The 19,419-nt window shown below is 42.0% G+C and overlaps 1 protein-coding gene across 2 annotated transcripts in view; it reads left to right on the plus strand.

Moving 5' to 3' along the window:
- Window positions 1-19,419, plus strand: part of Ptprg (protein tyrosine phosphatase, receptor type, G) — a 688,602-nt gene that overhangs the window by 391,318 nt on the left and 277,865 nt on the right. For both annotated transcript variants that reach the window (XM_006517956.4, NM_008981.3), the window contains exons 3-4: window positions 7,959-8,138; window positions 17,817-17,965. In XM_006517956.4, coding sequence (XP_006518019.1) covers window positions 7,959-8,138; window positions 17,817-17,965 — 329 coding nt within the window. The remainder of the gene's footprint in view (window positions 1-7,958; window positions 8,139-17,816; window positions 17,966-19,419) is intronic.

The following is a 19,419-nucleotide window of genomic DNA, read 5'->3' on the forward strand; positions in this document are numbered from 1 at the left end:
CTGTAATTATACATTAATTAATAAAAGCAGCAGTAAGCATTCCAAGTGCTTTTTAGCCCCTTTTCCATTTTTTCACATGTATAACAATAAATGCATAAATAGTAATTAAGTTACTAGTTCTGGTGTGAGCAAACACATTGAAGCTGAATCTCACAAAGTGTTTTTAATTAAAAATGGGATAATTTAAAGATGTATATTAGATTGGGAAAAAAGCATTAATTATACTTTGTAAAAAAAATGAACACATGCATTTTGGATTTTTGCTGTTGGTAAAAAGTGGGCAACAAGATGCAGAGTAATAAGCCTAGATTCAGGTAATGTTTTTAATAAAAGTTCCTTGAGGGGGGCATTAATAAACATATTGGACCGGAAACAGCACATAACATGTATATTAGATTTAATTTTAATTAGATTCAGACAGAATTCATTATTTTTAATGGCTTTTCATTAGTGGATGGAAACCGTTATTTGAATCTTTTGTGGAACAATAATTTCAAGATGCAAATTTATTTATTTATTTTATTTTTATTATTATTATTATTTTAGTTTTTTTCGAGACAGGGTTTCTCTGTGTAGTACTGGCTGTCCTGGAACTCACTCTATAGGCCAGGCTGGCCTCAAACTCAGAAATTCGCCTGCCTCTGCCTCCCAAGGGTTGGTATTAAAGGCGTATGCCACCACTGCCCAGCCATATTTATTTTTTGAAAAATACTATGTATGTATTTAAGGAAACCATAGTTTGGAATAAGGATTTTGTGGATTTTATGTGCTACAAGTAAATCTCCTGTCTTTATCTTAGGTCAGTTATTAAGAGAGAACTGTATTGAAATGGGGTGGTTTGTTTAAGGTGTAGAAAAGTACATTTGTCTTATCTCAACTTTTAAGTCGTGTTTCTGATTGTGGGTCATGTTGACCATGGACAAACATTAAGAGAGTTTTCTCTCTCCCTCCCTCTCCCTGTCTGTCTCTTTCTCTCTCTCCATTCTATTTGCATTTTGTTTGAATAATAGAATAGCTATTTTTGCCTTAAAATTGATACCTGTGGACCAGCTCCTTGAAGAGCTGTCTGCCTGAAAAAGAAGCGCTGAGTTTCTAAGAAGCTCTGAGATAGCCACCTGGATTTGCAGGACTTGCAGCTATGTCTTTGAAGGGAATTCTGTCTGCAGAGAGCAGACAGGCTGAAATGAATCTCCACTTGTGTGATTTATTCTCCATACTGCGAGGATCCATCTTCCTGAAGCTTATATCCTGAACCATAGTGACCCACAATGAGAAAAATACAGTGACTTGTTAATGGCCCACTAAGGATGAGTTTGTTATTTTAAGGCACAGATGATCCATAAATTAAGCTAATAATGTTGTTTCTTAACTACAGTTTTTAAAGGTGAATTTCTCCAACTTTATAAGTCAAAAGGCTTTTTTTTTTTTTTTTTTTTTAATGACCGTAAATAATGAAACTTCACCCTTAAGCTTGCTGAAGACCCTACCCCCTCTTCTTTAGCCCAGCTTTTCTTTCCTGGTTCTTTGCTCTGTGTAAATACTGTCCATGCCTAAAAGATGTGCCAGCCATTATCCAGATTGTTGGTGTTTGTATAACCTGCTAGGTCATAGACAGGTTCCAAATACACTCAAAAATACTGATAATTGAACCTGTTTAACAAAGCTTATAGTTTTGTCTAGCTTCTGTGCAAGTTTAGAAATATTTTCTCTTTTGTATTGGCAGACATCCACAAAAGAATGGTTTCTGGCGGGGCATGGACGTACACACCTGTAGTTGTAGAACGTGGGTATCTGATGCTGGAGAGTAGTAATTTAGAGGCAGCCTGAGCGACATAGTCAGACTCTGTCTTAAAACAAAGGCAGTACCATGTTACAGTGATGCTTAGGACTCTTTTTCTGTGGTCTGTGATGAGGTTTTACTCTCTCATGGTTAGTTGTTATTGGGGTGTGTATGAGTCTGTGTGTTTGTGTGTCTTCATTTTATATTGTTTTCTGACCTTGATGTTTTTTGGGTGTGTTGATCAAATATTAAATAGAATGTTACTCATCTTGGATTTTGCCCAATGTATTCTTCCTAGTAAGATAGACAGTAATAGAAGTGTTTGAAGAAGCTACTACAGAGGTGAAAGGCCATCCTTATAAAAACCAGTCAGAATGTCCCCAATATTACCAGGTCATGTAATAAGTGATTGTCACCAGCTGTGGTGATGTTTTTTTCTGGCTTTCCATTGTGAAGTTACTTTTCTAAATTCCCTCCTCCCTCTCCTCCTTTGCAGATTTTAGGGGCAAGTGGTGGAAGGATAGGTGTCATATAACTCAGGCTAGTCTTGGATTCGAACTCTCAAATGATTGTAAACTTCTGACCTCCCTCTCTCATCTGCAAAGTGCTTCGGTTACTGATAGGAACCACACACTCACTTTTAGGCCATGACAGAAATCCATTCTGTGGTGCATATTAAGCACTAGACCAACTGAATCACATCTCCAACCTCAGCTTTGTCTTCAAGCAAGTGACCAAACCAGCTACAGCTATTATTAAACCCCGTTTCCTATAGAGATTGATCTGATGTGTCAAGTAAGAAACCTGAAGCAGATGACCTTAGCCAAGTCAATGTGTGTGAGCCGCCTGCGGCCATGCGAACGGGGCTGAAAGGCAGGCTGGGGCTGAAAGAGACTAGACAGCAAGAGAAAAAAAAACGAGGCCAAGGCAATTTTTTCTCTGCTTAAAGCCAGCGAGTTTACTAAGAGACTGTGCTTATAAAGAGGGGAGGCCCATATCCCACCCCCCCCTCCCCCATCAGTCCATTCTTGGTGCCTGGAGCCAGCCTGTAGGCGTTGTGCAGGATAGGATGTGTCTCTGGAACTTCTATCTAGGAGAGGGACAGCAGTAGTTGACATAACAATATAGCCATCTAAGTCTGTGTTTGGAGGCTAAACCCTGGTGATCTCATACTCAGTGGCAGCACAGTCCTAATCAGCCTGCTTCTAGGCTGAGGGAGGCCACAAATGTGTGCTTAAGGAAGTGATGTCATGCATCTGTCCCCTCCCTTGCAAGTCCTTGGGAGATCAGGGTCTCTTCCATAGTTCCATACTATAAAATAGATGTGTCCACCTCCTTTGGCTAGCCTCTGTGCTTGGTTTTCTGATTCTGAGGCCTATTTTGTAACCCAATAACAAAGCCAGTTGTAGCATCCACCCCTTAAAAAGCTTTCATAGACTGCTATTGTTCTAGATTCGTGGCATGGAAGATCTCATAGAGTTCAGCTGACTACCTTTCGGTACGAGCAGCACATCACACAGATAAGACAGCGGAGCCACAGGAGTTTATGTTGGCTAAGAGAACTCCAGGGAGTCTGAGGCATCCCTTCTCCTGAGCACCCGTCTCTCATCACTGTGCCCAGCACTGAGCAAGTGTTATGGTCCTGTTTAAATATGTCCTAAGAAGGTTAGAGCTTCATCATCCTTTGCTGTCTTTGAACTGAGAAGTTTGTTAAAAGTATACATTATGGTAGGAGGTCCAATAGGAACTAACCATGCTTCCTGGAGGGCGTAAAAGCTTGGGTCCTGTTACCCTCCTACTTTCAAAACCACCGTCCTGACTTTGGCTGTTCTGTTTGCTCCTAGATTCCTTCTTACTTATCATAGTTTTACAGCACATCTTACCTCGTCACAGTTCATACTAATTTGGTGAATTAATGAAGCTAAAGAGTATTAACCTCTGAAATTGGCATCCCCCGGCTCTGCAGACACAGAAGGTGACGAAGATTCCGTAAATAGTCAGAAGATAGATGTACAAAATTAAAGTTAACTCCCGGCCAAGAACAGGCAGGGTGTCATACAAGACACTTTTCTACCCCTTTGTTTCTTCCAACTTACTTGTTTTCATCTTAAAATATGCTTTAAGACTTACTTGAAGAGCTCATGTTACAAGATGGGGAGGTAAAGGTGAGGCGCGAAGATTTGACCTTTTAGGTGACGAACATTGCTTTACTTAGGATTTTTTGTTGCTGTGATAGAATACAATGACCAGCAGAAACTTGTGTGAAAGGGCTTGGAGTCTCCCATCCAGGGAAGGCAGGGCAGGAGCTAAAGGCAGTCATCTTGAATCAGGTACTGAATCGGAAGGTATGTAGGAGTGCTGCTCACTAGACTGTGCCTCGTGGCTTGTCCAGTTTTCTTTCTTGTAGCACCCAGCCACCTGCCCAGGGAGGGCACCACCCACAAGGGGCTGGGCCCTTCCACCTCAGTCATTAATCCAGACAATGCCCTACAAACTTGCCTACAAGCAAATCTTATATGAAGGCATTTTCTTGATTGAGAATCACTCTCCCCTAATTCCTCTAGCATGTTTCAAGTTGACATAAAATCTTTAATAATGTTGGCTATACAGCAAGATCTGAGCTAGCTTCAGTCCCACCTAAGTGCAGATCTCTGTTCTTACAAGGTGCTTTGTGAAGGAAACAGGAAGTGGGGAGATGGTGTGCCACAGGAAATGTGTCCAAGGTGACTGACATCACCTGCCTAAGAGACATTGTGTTTTCTTGCAGTTTTACCTGATGCAGGGATTTGCAAAGTCCCAAGGACATCTTTTTTGACAGGGGGCATTTGCAAGAACAGTAGCCTTGGTCAGTATGGGACATGACAGTGATCATATGTCCTGCCTATGGCCATTCTCTTTCAGGACTTTGCTATCTGGAAGGGCCCATTATTTGGGGGTGCAGAGAGGACACAGGTACTCTGCCAGTGTGATCTGAGGCTATTCAGTGGTGTAAAGATGAAGCCTAGAACCTTGTCCTACAGCTATAATCAGTAGTGGGGAAGGTAGATGTTTAGGAGTGAGTAGTAAGTTAGCAATGGTAACAATGAGGCCCAAAGGAAACTGAAAAGACTGTTTCTAGGTGAAGGCCATGTTTATGAACTTACAGCCATTGGCTTCAGGTGTACTCACTACATTCATTAAAAAGAAAGTATTTTTCCTCCTAGGCTGAGTGAGGAATGCTGTTAGATTCTCTTGGTGTTTAAAGGTTGGCAGAGTCTCTCCATGCACATCTCATTTGTGCCGTTTTAACAGGTGAATGGGTAGTTACTTTGGGCAAGGAAAAATGAGCCTGTGGGCTCTCCTGTCCAGCTCTCCCTGTTTGAGAAGGTGAGCTTGTTCATGAAGATGTCTTCTCAGAAGGGTAAGGTGTTTGGAATAGATTGAGCTACCGAAATGCAAATATCCTACTCATTCGGAGAGTTCTTAAGAGACAGCCTGCAAATGAGTTTTTCTTGGGTAATTTTAGATGGGTAATATCATAGCCATGAAAGGCTTTGTTGCTGGTGGGTTGGTTGGGTTTGGTTTTTCTCAGCAAGCTAGGTGTCTAATAACTAGTCTGTATTAAATGCCATTTTGTTGCTGTTTTCTTTTTTTTTAATTTTTTAAAATTTAACTTTCAAGTATTTATTCAAAATTTTAAAAAACCAAAAACCCTTCAACATGTTGAGACCGTCCAGCTGTGAATGATTAAGGGTGTGAACTTTTATGAAGTGTCAACCCCAGAAAGCTCTATATAGTATGGAATGGCAACAGTGCTTCGAAGTGAGGATAGGTAATCGATACCTGCAAGCCTGGGAAAGTGTTCCATTGCCTCCACTAATGACACGGGGGCTTTGCAAAGCAAGGGTGTCTGGAGCATGAAGCACTCCAAAGGAGAATTAATTTAAAATCTGAAGTGGAAGATCAGTTTCAATTAAAACTGCCCTTGAATATATATTGGCTGGAAGTGTGGTAGCAAGCACGCAGTCAGCCTGAAATCTAAGATCATAATGAACGGACCCCACCAGACTGAGCACTAATTATTTTTTATAATCTCCTAAATTATATTTCACCCATCTAATGTGGATGGTAAATACCCTGCTGACCTTAGGGTTTTTTTATTATCGTCACAATAATTGTTATTAGTGTGATAGTGGTAGTTTAGTAGGATAATTGTCAAGTGTCAGGTTCGCGGTGATAGCTTGCCTTCATTATTTCCTGGGTGTTGTATGTATCCAGCCTTAATTCCCTTTGCCCATAGCATTGGTTATTACTTTATTCCAATTAGAGGTTTTTACAAGGCATTTTATTTGTAGATGCCAATATACAACGCTCCATGTTTTGGACATGCCAGCCTGTTTGTAGGTGACCAGAATCCATATTTTGGTTCCCGTTCTGTGTACCAGCAGTTGGTTCACTCAGTCTTCAAATGTATTTTTGTGGCATTTGAGAGAACATGGAGACAGTGGAAAGAGGCTAGTGGAGTTGTTTATTATCCCACCCCCACACCGAACCCCTCAGACATGTAGAGGATGAAAATAAAGTTTGGCCAAAATGTTTGTGGAAATACACTGCTTCTCTTTGTGGCTCATGTTAGCCTTGGGGAACTTAAACAAGAGGTGCAGTGTTCTGAGTGAAAAGCCCTTGACATTGCCTTGCCCTCTCACCCGAAAGGAAACAGCAATGTTGACTTTTTCTAGAAAGTAGTAAACACTTGCAAATGACTCAAAAGTGCCCCTGGCTTATTCCACCTTTTCCAGTGTGTGAATGAGTCCTTTCTGATAGTCTGGCTTTTCCTTTACTGTTAGGGATGTGTATTTGGGAGAATGACCCAGCATTATCACTGAGCTGAAGTATTTTCCAGAGAGTGAGACTATGAATCATTTTAAGGACCTATTCCAATTGCTCTTGCAGCTACAATATGTCCACTTTCTTGACAGAGAAGATGTCTGTGGCTGTCCGTTTTTTTCCCTTGATGTCGTTGTTTGTGTCTGCTTTGAGCTGCATTAGACATAAGGGACAATGCAATGATTGCCTGGTGGTAGGATCAACACAGATTGGGGCTCTTGTTGACTAGCAGGGAGACTTAGGGTCTTTCTGCATCTTCCTTCACACAGGGTGGTTATGTGGGTAGGCAAAAAAATTGCTAATTTGCTTTTCTATTCACCTTTTTTCATGTGCTATTGAAACAGCTGGAAGCTAAAAAATGCAAAGGGGTGTGTGTTTGTGCGCGTGTGTGTGTGTGTGTGTGTGTGTGTGTGTGTGTATGCGTGTGTACATGTGTGTATTGTTTATGTGTTTGTGCATTGAGTGTATGTATATTTGTGTGTGCATATATATGTATATGAGTGTGTGTGCACATGCGATGTCTGTACACATGTGTATGTGTGTATTATGTATGTGTATCTGTGTATTGTATGCATGTGTGTTGTGTGTGCATGTATATGTATGTGTGTATATGAATGTATGTGTGTTATGTTTGTGCACATGTTGGTGTATGTACATATGTGTATATGTGTGTGAGTGAGTATGTGTATATGAGTGTGTGTGTCAGAGTAAGTGTGTGTATGTGTGTGTGTGTGTTTGTGTGTGTGGTGAGAGCATATATACAGGGCAGGGGTCAGCATCAGGTAGTATTCTAATGTTTTCTATCTTAGTGTTTGAGAGGTTTTGTTTTGTTTTGTTTTGTTTTGTTTCCTTTAACTTTGAGCTCACTCAAGGTTTCGCTAGACTGCCTAGACAGTGAGCATGCCTGTCTTCTAATGCTAAGATTGCAAGCATGGACCACCATGCCGGGTTTGACACAGATGCTAAGGATCTGAACCTGGGTCCTCATGCTTACTTACAAGCATTCTACCCACTAACCCACCTTCTCATCTCCCTTAGCTTCATGTCTGCTTTTTGTCGTTTAAGATTTATGTATTTAATATGAGTTCACTGTAGCTGCCTTCAGACACACCAGAAGAGGGGATCAGATCCCATTACAGATGGCTGTGAGCCACCATGCAGTTGCTGGGTATTGAACTCAGGACCTCTGGGAGAGCGATCATTGATCTTAACCACTGTGCCATCTCTCTCCAGCCTCCTAGCTTCATGTCTTGTTTGTTCAAACCCAGATTTTTGAATCTTGAGGACTAAAGTGTTGCTTTTCGTTCAACAGGTGCCTATGGTCCTGAGCACTGGGTCACATCTAGTGTCAGCTGCGGGGGCAGCCATCAGTCTCCTATAGACATTTTAGACCACCATGCTCGCGTTGGCGATGAATACCAGGAGCTTCAACTTGATGGGTTTGACAACGAGTCCTCTAACAAAACCTGGATGAAAAATACAGGGAAAACAGGTAGAGTGGGTTATTTATTTTCTCATCTTTGTTTACCAGCAACAAAAACTACTTTATTCTAGCGTGCTTTTTTTTTTTTTTTTTTTTTTTTTTTTTTTGGGTTTTCAAGACAGGGTTTCTCTGTATAACCCTGGCTGTCCTGGAACTCACTTTGTAAACCAAGCTGGCCTCAAACTCAGAAATCCACCTGCCTCTGCCTCCCAAATGCTGGGATTAAAGGCATGTAACGTGCTTCTTAAATAATATCTACTGCTGTAAGGAGTCTTTGGTTTGACAGCCAACCAGTGTGTGACTTCAGGCAAATACCGAACCATTTGTCTCAGTTTTTTACAAATATATAAAATATGTGACATAAAATAATACCAGGCACATAAGTTTGCAGTAATTCAGTGAATTAATATGTTAGGTTCATAGACTGGACCTGAAGAATACACTCAGTATGTCTAACTATCTGATATTGCAGACACTAACTACTGGGAGTTTCATTTAAATTTAAGTTTCAATTACAAAAATAAAAGCTGAGCATGGTGACATGCACTTTTAACGTCAGCACTCAGGAGGCAGAGGCAGGCTAATCTGTAACTTTGAAGTCAACAGAGTAAGTTCCAGGATAGTCAGTAATACACAGTGAGATCCTGTCTCAGAAAAACAAACAACAAAAAACTGTAATGACATGAAACTGAACCCACATAGAGTCAGTGGTTGCCATACTGAGTCTTGCAGAGACAGAAATGGAAATATCCCCTATCTTCTTTGACAACATGCTTCATACAGAATTGTTAAACTATCAGAGAGGCATGAAGGGCCTCATCACTTTATGTATCAGGCCTTCGGCTTGAACTGCCTCCCTTCTTCCTAACAGTCTTGTCATCTGCAGCAGTAAAAGTGTCCTGGTTAGTTACTCCCGTGCAACTAAGGGTTTCTGGAGTGTTCACAGATGTCACAGAGAATGCGTGCTGTACCTTCGTCTCTGATCTCCCTGGAAGCTCTGGGGTCTGTATTGTATAACTGTGTTCTATAGTCAAGGATTAAGTTCCTATCTAAAGAGATTTATATCATCATCATTATCATCTATATATGATGCATGCATATATATATATATGTGTGTGTGTGTATATATATATACATATATATACACACATACATACAATAACTTGAATCTATTAAAATAAATGTCCTTACTCTCTCCCTTTTTTTTTCCTTCATATCAATGAATCCTTTGCAACCAATCAAGTCACTCTTAGTAATATACAGGACCCTTATGTCCTAAGGCTCTGTATTGGCCTAAAATGCGATTATTATCTGCCTTGGCCCCATGTGTGTCAATGGACCTCAGACTTGTGTTTTCTTTAAACCTCCTTGTTACATCGCAGCTTTAGGGACCTATTTTCTTTCTGCAGACTGGCATCTGTCTGAATCTGCTCTCTGCTCTGACCTGGCCTGACTTGGTCACACACCTATTTGCCACACACACCTTACAGTGATTCTTGGCCTCTTTCTCTTAAGGCCCTGTGTACAGTTCAGCTTCTGCTCTTCAGTAGTTACTGTTCTGTTACTGTGATAAGACTATAAACAAGCCAGCTTGCCAAATAAAGAGCTTATTTGGGTGTATGTTCCAGAAGGATTCCATCATGGCAGCAGGCACGCATGGTGCAGGCGCTGAGAGCTCACATCCTCCCTCGTCTGCAATCATGAAGTCGAGGGCAAAGTAGCAGTTACATGAAGCTATGACTTCTCACATCCTGCCCTCAATGCCATACTTCCTCCAGTGATGCCACACTGCCTCCCCAAACAGCACCACCAACCAGTATTCCAATGCCTGAACCTGTGTGAGAGAAACAGCTCTCATTCAAACTGCTACAGGGGCCACGGAGCAGGCAACCCTGTCCTGTACCTTGATTTTACTCATTTGTGTTCAAGATAAACTGGTGACCTCTAATGTTACTTATGATATCAGTGCACGAGTTTTGTGTGTGTGTACATGTGCAAGCATGTTCTGGAGAGAGGGAGAGAGAGGAAGAGAGAGGGAGAGAGAGGGAGGGAGGGAGAGAGAGAGAGAGGAAGAGAGAGAGAGAGAGAGAGAGAGAGAGAGAGAGAGAGAGAGAGAGATTGGGTGTTGATGAGGGCTGTGTGCCACAGCATGGGTGGTAAGGTAGAGCTCAGAGCACAAATTTTCATGTTGGTTCTCTCTTCTCTGATTTTGTACCAGCTGAACCATGTCATATGCCCGTACCAAGTTGCTTCTTACCAGCTGACCCATGTCACATGCCCATACAGAGTTGTTTCTTACCAGCTGAACCATGTCACATGCCCGTACAGAGTTGTTTCTTACCAGCTGACCCATGTCACATGCCCGTACAGTTGTTTCTAGATGACTTTCTATCTCCTCTCTTCACCTCCAATGCAAGTCATGGGTTTACCATTATGTTCCACTCCTAGGCCTTGGTCAAGTTTTGCATATCAAATGTAGGTGTCCTTTGGAAAACTGCGAAGCCATCTGAATATAGTGGGTGAGAGCTTTGTCATGCTTGGTGTAACCAGAGATTGGAGCAGGTGCCACTTGAGTGCCTCCTTCTAGAAGCCAGCCAGAGGCAGCACAGCAGGCTCCCTGCTACGGTTTTCTGCTTGACTTGCAATGCTTGACAGCCTTCTGCAGAGATAACATGTTTCAGTGACAGCTTTCAGCTTGGTATCACCAGTGAAAGGTTTTAGACATGTGCAGGGTTCGCTCAGTGTAAGTTGATTCATGACCTTGGCCTTCTAGAAGCTGATTATCAATCCCTGTCACTCTCTAGAGTGATGTGCTACCTGTTGCTTCAGAGTGGGCTCCTGATTTTGGAGCACAGCCAGTAGCATGGGGCTACATCTGTCTGCTCTACAGAAGTGAGGCAGTAGAGAAGCAGGACTCAACCCCCTGCACTGCTTAAACTCTCTGTATGACTCTGACATTCACTGGAGACTTTGGTGACCTGTGAATTCACTAGGATGATTGGAAGGGTTGCAGTATCAAAGTGACAGCTACTGCCTGCTATGTGACAGAACATATAGTAATTTTCTTGAGCTTGTAAAAGTTTCAGCATATAGTGTTATAGAAACTTTGGCACAGAAACCAACTTGTAGTCTTTGAACATGGTAAACCTAGGTTCTTTAAAATCTGTTCATGTTGTATTTAATTCCACAGATTTAATAATGTGTGGAAGAAATACACAGCCAGAGAGGGGTCTGTTTGGATCATCTCAATTCATACAATTCATATGAATCCAGTACATGTCAGATAAGAGGCCTCTATAGCTTCTTAACATGAGACACTAATTTCCAGTGACTCATACTGAGATGTAACCTGGAGCACTCAAGGAATTTGGGGGTATATTTTGAGTACATGTTGTGAGTTTCGAAATATTGTTTTGGGGGATGTAGGGAAAGGAGGCGTGTTATCTTTACATATTTCTTAAAACTAGATGTGCACGATAATTATCAGAAAAAGTTATAAGCCATGCGGTCTATCCTTGCTGTAGCCATATCTGTCTTTCATACCTAGATAATGAAAACAATCTTAACTTTCTTAAATCATTAATTTTCCCCTATTTATTTATTTATTTATTTATTTATTTATTTATTGTGATGTAAGGGATATAATTCAGGTCTTTGTGCACTACTAGGCAGGCTGTCTCCCACTGACTTATATTCCTAACTTATAAATCATTACTTTTAAGCATATTTTATCTTCTCTAGAAGTATTTTTACAAACCTTGTATTTCCAGAAAGTAGACTTTGAGGTCACTTATCTGTAAAATAGATTGTCTCTGGATATTGAAATATGAATACAGGAAGTTAATATTTAAAGCTGCCTACTACATAGAAACAGTAGCTTCCTATAAAACAGTCTTAGTCTTTGGATCTGGCTTTGCTCCTGTGATCACCATATATAAGTCTTATCCAGTGTAGTCATATGGCATCTGGGTAGCGCCTTGCTCACTTCAGACAAGTTGTCTAATATCCTTTGTAAGACAGAGTGCCTCTGTTTCTTCCCCAGGAGCTATGGCTGTCTGAGTTACAGCCCTGCTATGCCATCCCTGAGATGAAAAGACATTGCTCCTATCAGTGCTGCTTCAGTGCGATCTTGCTGCTCTGGCATTAATGTCACAGTGATTGGTTTTAAAGCTTCCATGAGATTTCTGAAATATACTAATAAGTCTCTTCCTCCTGTGAGTTTTAACTATGGGAGGACTTTTGTATCGTTTTAAGCCACTGCACCAGGGGCACATAGCAAATGTGTTTGACGTAGAGGGTGCTTTTTACAATTTCCATACTATTTTTCATCTACTGGCTTTGCCTGCCTGTATTCTTTCCTGCAACTGAAAAATACCATTACACCTATTTCTGTTATCTTCAAGAAATGCCTGTAAGGGGCTGGAGAGCTGACTCAGTAGTTGAAAGCACCAGCTGCTCTTGCAGAGGGCCCAGGTTTGCTTCCCAGAACCATGCTGGCAGCTCAAACCCATCTGTACTCCAGGAAATCCCACACCCTCTTCTGGCTCCTTCAGGTACCAACAGAGTGCTCATGCATACTTGTAGGCAAACACCCATACATATAAAGTAACAGTAGATCTTCTTTAAGCATCATTTTATCTGAGTAAAGATACTGGTGGCAGTGAACACATTTGTAAATGCATAGTTCACATCAACTCATGACAAGGGGCAGAGGCCATTCTGCTCACTAGAGTTTTCCTAGCCTTGGTGCTTTAATTGTAGTCACATCGTAGGAATTTTAGACTTCAGAGCACACAAATGACGCACTGGATTCTTATCCACAGCTCTCCCTGTCTGACTGCATGATGCCCAGGATATTGCACGGGAGGTTGCAGCTCCCTGCAAAGCCCCCAGAGCTTCTTGTCCATTTAGTGACACTAAGATACACTATCTGCTCTGTGTAGATTACACCTTAGACATTGGTTCTACATCGTCCCAAAGAGGCACTGTGCCTGCTGTGGCGGAGGCAGACCTTAACCTTAGAGTTCAGAGCAAGGCTCTGGGAGAGCTGCTGGTGTGGACCTGGGCCTTGAATTCCAGGTTGTCAAAAGCATTGGATGTGAAGCCCTTGGACATGTGCTTCTTCCCTTAATGAGTTTTGATTGCTTCACAATCCATGTTAGCAATTGATTCACATAAGGGGAAAGTTTTAAGAGGTTCACTCCCGTGTGTGTTCCTTCCAGCCCCATCTGTCCTGTTATTTTTGTGAATTCACGCTGTGTTACTATACATGACACCAAGAGTAGCTTACACATTTCTCACAGCTGTGGAGACTGGAAGTCAAACTTCTGGCATCTGAGGAGCCCATTCCCAGCTGAAACTTTCATTTCTGGTTCCTAGAGGGTCTCTTCTCACTATGTCCTCCATGGGTGGAAAGGGTCAGGCTCTCTCCCCTGCTCATTCTTTCCATGCCTGAAAACTCCAGTATTATGATCTCAACACCTTCCAAAGGCCCCAACATCTAATAAAGAACACTGGGAATTGGGATTTCAATGGCCACGTTTTCTGCCCTCACAGACTTTCCATTTTAAACCATTGTCTTCTGGTATTGACCTTTCATCCCGTAACGTCTGTTTCCTGTGTTGGTGTGCATTTCCTTTTCAGTCTTGTGGTATTCTTTAGTTCTCTTCTTTAAGTTCACTAATTTTATTTTGATAGAATATGGTGATCTTTCAAAGAAAGTGTTGTATTCAAATCATAAATGGAAAACCCAGGGGTTCGACACAGAATTACTGTTAAAATTAAGCCTATAATCCATGAAAATAAATCAAAGATTCCTATGTTATTAAATTCTAGTTTAATACTTCCCTTTGAAACAAAGAGTGGCATGGATAAGTAACAGGGATTTTCTTTTCAAAGAAAACGAGTGCATTGAAATAATTTGTAAAAGAAAGTGTCATTTTTTTTCATCTGTGTTGGAGCAAACTGAAAATGACCATTCAGCCCCCAAGTTTAGCACGCAGGGCCCCAGGGCCCTTGGCTTCACATTTAAATTCTGCTAGTCCTGCAGTGACCTGAGGTGTCAGGGTTGCTTCCCTGGGAGGGAGCTCCCCCTTCTCTGAGGTGAAGGAGAGGGTGTTAGTGGAAGGGGCCATGTAAGGAGGGGCTGGGAGGAGAGGGGAGATTCCCTCAGGATGTTAAGTGAGTGAGTGAATGAATGAATGAAACAAGTTTTAATTCTGTCATGTGTGTTTTGCTAGTAGTTAAACCCATGTCCTGGAACATGCTAGCAAGTGCGCTCGCTACCACTGAGTCATATGCAGCCTGAATGAGCTCTGCGTGATCAGGTAGAGCCACATTTATGTGGCTCCAGTTCCCGCTCTGTACCTTACCTGCTCTCCAACCTTGATTCCTGAAATGATTGACAGCATTGACCATATCCATGCCTGGCACCTAGCGCTGCATATGGTGCTTTTGGAAAGTGATGCCCTTTAGCCTCAAGGGGTTGATACTGTGGTCATACCCTTGTGAGCAGTGAAGGAAACTGAGGCACAGAGAATTTGGGAACTTGCTTGAGGTCACACCACTCTGTCATAAGACTTCTTGTGGTCCATGAAAATACCTTTTCTTCCCTGTTTCGAAATACTGCTGTCATCCATCACTGGCCCTTTTAAAAGTTGTTTCAAGATACCTGGGGAAGCTTTCTCTTCCCTGTTTCATTAAATGTAAACAAAATATAAGCTATTTTTGGATGGGCATATGTACACGGGCATGCTGTGTGTCTGGTGAGAAATTCCATAAAATGAAAACTGAGATTAATGTTTCAGATTATACAGTTCCCTAATTATACCTTAATTATTCATATAAAACAAGTAAAATGACCCCTGACAGAGACATAAATGATTTAGGTAGAATCAAATATTCATGAGATGATGCTGAGTCCCTGGGTGTGTCCTAAAAGATACACTCGAAATCTTTGCTTCCATGCTTCTTAAGCAAGATTGTGTCTGTAGAAATCATACCGGGCTAGAATAATCGACAGCACTTAAGACACTGCTGGGGGGTGCCTGTGTGTTTCTGCACTGACCTGAAAGGCACGTGGAGGTGTTGTATAGCACTTTAGAAAGTATTTTATTATAGCTTTATACCCATCAATTTGAGTACATAGCTTTATATATGTGCTCAACTTTGTAATAATTTTGATAATATTCTTCCATGTAGTGGCAGGCCATCTTCCTGTCTTAATATTTTTAAATGGCTAAAACATAGAAGGCAGCTGGAGAAGTGTCTCACTGGGGAAAATGTTTGCCTCACAAAGTGAGGAGCTGACTTTGGGTTCCCAGTACCTGTATAAAGGCTGATCGAGATTGTACCTTCTTGTAATCTCAGTGCTGGGAGATTGACGAAGAGGACTCAGGGCTCACTGACCTGCTAGCCTAGCCAATCAATGAACATCAGGTTCAGCGAGAGGATCTTTCTCTCAAAATAAGCTAAAGGGCTGCTATTGAGGAAGACACCTGACATGGACCTCTGACTTCTATACTGATGCTCACAGTATATACACATGCTCACGGGAATACACGCACACGTGCGTGCACGCATGCACACACACACACACACACAATCAGAGGAATAATACTTTATGATGCATAAAAATTCCATTGAGTTCAAGTTTCAATGTGATTAAATAACGTTTTTGTACAATGTAGTCTCATTTGTTCATTTGCATATGGTCTCTTTCTGCTTCTATCCTACCAAGTCTCCACCAGAGGCTCAATGCTCTCAAATCCTAAAATATTTACTAATGGCCATTAAAGGGAAAGTGTGCCGACCTCTATTCTAAAGCATGCCCCAAACAGAGCAGCACTGGAGCGATGCCATAGCTTGTTTAATTGGCACAAGAAACGCTTGCTTTTACTTCATTTTATCCTTTAATGCACTGTCCCAGTAATTGAACGTTTGCTGTGTATTTTTCAAAAGTTGGTGAACAAGTGCCTTTTGAATGCAATAAAGGGGGATTGATGTGATCAGGGCTCCTTCTCTCCCCACTAATGCTTCCTTTCCATAGCAAAGCACTGAGACTAATTGCCCTGTTCCAGAAATGGGTCATTAGTCTAGTCCCTATCTTTTATTCGGACCTAATTCTCATGCAGGATTCCTCTGCACGGCTGTGACTGGGACCTTTTTAGGAAGAGGAGACAATGAGAACCCGAGTGCTTCCCTTCTCCAACACAGGCTTGCCTTTGGTCCTAAGCCAATCAGTGTATCGATTGGCAGCTTCCGTGTATTTAGCAGCCAATAAGAATTTGTTAAATGAATGAATGAATCAACTTTAGAGGGAACAAAAAGGAGAGTGAGCCTGGAGCAGTTTAAAAGAGAAACTTTTGTATGAATTTAGATAATCACATTCCCCTTGCAAAAACTAAAGCTTTATTGGAATGGAAATCCAAATGATTCTTGAATTCCTCATCTTGGGTTTGAGGAAGAGAGCTACTTTTTTAGTATTTGGGTTTTGAATTGGTTCATGTCTTTATGTTGTGGATGTTTTGATGGGTTGTCATGAACTGAGCATAATTTTCTTATGCATGGAGTTAAAGAAAGCAGGAGAGGAAATGGAATTATGGGCCAATATTTTCGTGAATTACCATTGATGAGGTTGTGCGCTGCACTGCTGGGCATGGGAAGTACTGATGAAGATGGCCGTCCACAGCTCTGGCTGGCTGGCCACTGTTGATGCCTCAATAGAGAACAAGACTCCAAAACCTTTTTGGTGCTCAGTTGCCTAAGGTTTTGTTGTTATTGTCTTGTAGTTTGTTGTTTGTTTTTATTTTGTTTTGTTTTAGTCAAAGAGACATGCCTGTCACATGTGGCTTATTGTATGTTTCTCATCTGATTTCTTGAATCCTGGGGCAGCTTCAAGAACCAGTGTTTCAGAAGTATCTTGCTTTCTGGAAATATCTCCATTTTCTCCTATATATTAAATGGGATGTCTCAGTCTTAAAATTATTGTGGTGACTCTTTGCCACAATAGGGAGATGTAACCAAATTTCTGTCTCCCTCCTTCAAGGACACAAGTGACAAACCAAAATCAATCCTACCAGAGGCCAAATTGGGGAATTGGGGCATTTATTAGGCTTCTTTACAAAGCATGGGGGATTGGTTACTTGAAGGATTGTGAGCAACCTCCACGTGTCTACATGGTGACTTTTCACAACTGTGCACAGCTGTAATTCCCACTTCCGTTACTCTTGAATTCACTGTGCTCTAGTACCTTTTGAGACCAGGGAGTCATGCGTCATTGGGGCTGAATGACATACCATACAGGTTGCTGGCTCAGAAAGGATAGACTGGGATCATGAAGTCCAATGATCCTCCCCTCCCTCTTCTTCCCCAGTGGCCTGCAAACCCAACGTCTGGAGTCTCTTGTAAGCAGTCACAGCTTACAAGAGACTCCAGAAGTGGTGATGAAGGTGGCTCTGTAAGGCTCATAACAAGAACCAATCAGTGCTCCAGGAGCCCGCTATAGCACCACCTTATTTACTGAAACCACTGGTTTTGACCTGTATTATAGGAATGTGAGAAAGTGATCCACACCTTGGCAATCATGAACTTGACTGAAAGAATCAACGAACAAAAACAAAACAGCAAAACTTAACGTTTGTGTTTGAAACTCACTTTTCTTTCCTTCTCTTCCTTCCCATTTGACAGTTGCCATCCTGCTGAAAGACGATTATTTTGTGAGTGGTGCCGGACTGCCGGGCAGATTCAAAGCTGAGAAGGTGGAGTTTCACTGGGGCCACAGCAATGGCTCCGCTGGCTCAGAGCATAGTGTCAATGGCCGGAGGTTTCCTGTGGAGGTGAGAAAAACTGGGGATCACGGGGATTCTTGTTGTTGGAGGCTGTGTCCTTACCTCAGTCATTCTGCAGGCTAAATGGACGTTCCCTGCATTCCTCTCAGGAAACCCTATGTGGAGAGCACAGCAAAGAGCTTCCCACAGTCTCTTCTTTGCTATAGAGGAAAGCCGTAAAGTGTCCACAGGCACTCTGACTTTTGCCTGCTTAGGGATCCTTCATTCCCTTTGACACAGTCTCTCTTTTCAATCTGCTTCTCAGGCCCTCTTTTCTGTGAAGGTGACATTTTATGTGATGCTTAGAGACTTTCTTGTCACTCTTTAGAAAATGAAAAGGCTGGTGATATGGAAAGAAGTCTCAGAATCTTCTCTGAGGTGTGACCTTCTTTGAAGAGTTTGTTTTGGGTTTTGGTCCCTTCCAGCTGGATGTGACTATTGATGGTCTGAGCCACTGTCATCTTTTCTTAGAACTGATGGTAACTCTATTTCATTCCTCAAGCATTGTGAGGCCATCTTTTCACAAAGCCAGGCTGGCAATCGGAAGGCCATGGTACTGATATATAGAATTGACAAAGGAGTCCTGTGGAAACCATACCTTCATTAGTATCACCTGGCATATGACATGTATTGTGAGCCCCTTTTGCTTTATTCGTGTGTTTTAGTTTTATTCTGTTAGGATAACCCGTGCTGATTGGCTAGATGCCTATATGCTAAGCCTGACTGGTTTGTGGCCGATCTCAGTAGATATGCAGGTAGTCTTTGGTTGGATAAAACAGGGAGTCCCTAGGGAATGCTGGACTGTTCTAACCACAGAATCAGATAACAGTATCATTTCAGCAACAAATGTTTCTCAGTTTGTGTCCTGCTTTGATAGTCTGATAAATGTTTGGGATCCTCTTCATAATGAAAATACATGTATTTCACATGTATGTATGACGTACAGAGCATTAGGTCTATTACCTAGCTCTTGCAGCCTGTTGATGACCCTTGTGTGAGAACTCATGTAAGTTGGAACAGGCGCTGGTATCTCTGCTCTGGAGTGCTTTTGAACTCAATGGGACAGTCTTTCCGCCTCAGCATTTCCGCCTGTACTCTCACGACACAGACCACTTTAGATCCAAGAATGTGTGGAGCTTTTACCCCAGCAGTGTGCTGAAAGTTCCATGCACGGCTCTGCCTGTCTGTTCCTTCCCGCACTACCTCTGTGTGGAGATTATGTAGATCCTGCAGACAGCCTCACTGCTACCAGACTGCTGCAGAAGAACCTCAATTGGGCCCTCGATCTGCAGGAAAATGGGGTTCCGGTGGTTATAGGCGGGCAAGGAATTGGCGAGAAGGGGGTGACAAACAAATATGAACACAAGGGAGTGTGGTATCTGAATGTAATTGTCGAAGTCCGTCTTTTATATTACAGGAAACAAAGAAATTAAGTGATACATTAAGGCCATTCAAGGTACATT

Source organism: Mus musculus, chromosome 14, assembly GCF_000001635.26.
Source record: "Mus musculus strain C57BL/6J chromosome 14, GRCm38.p6 C57BL/6J".
Taxonomy (NCBI): Eukaryota; Metazoa; Chordata; class Mammalia; order Rodentia; family Muridae; genus Mus; species Mus musculus.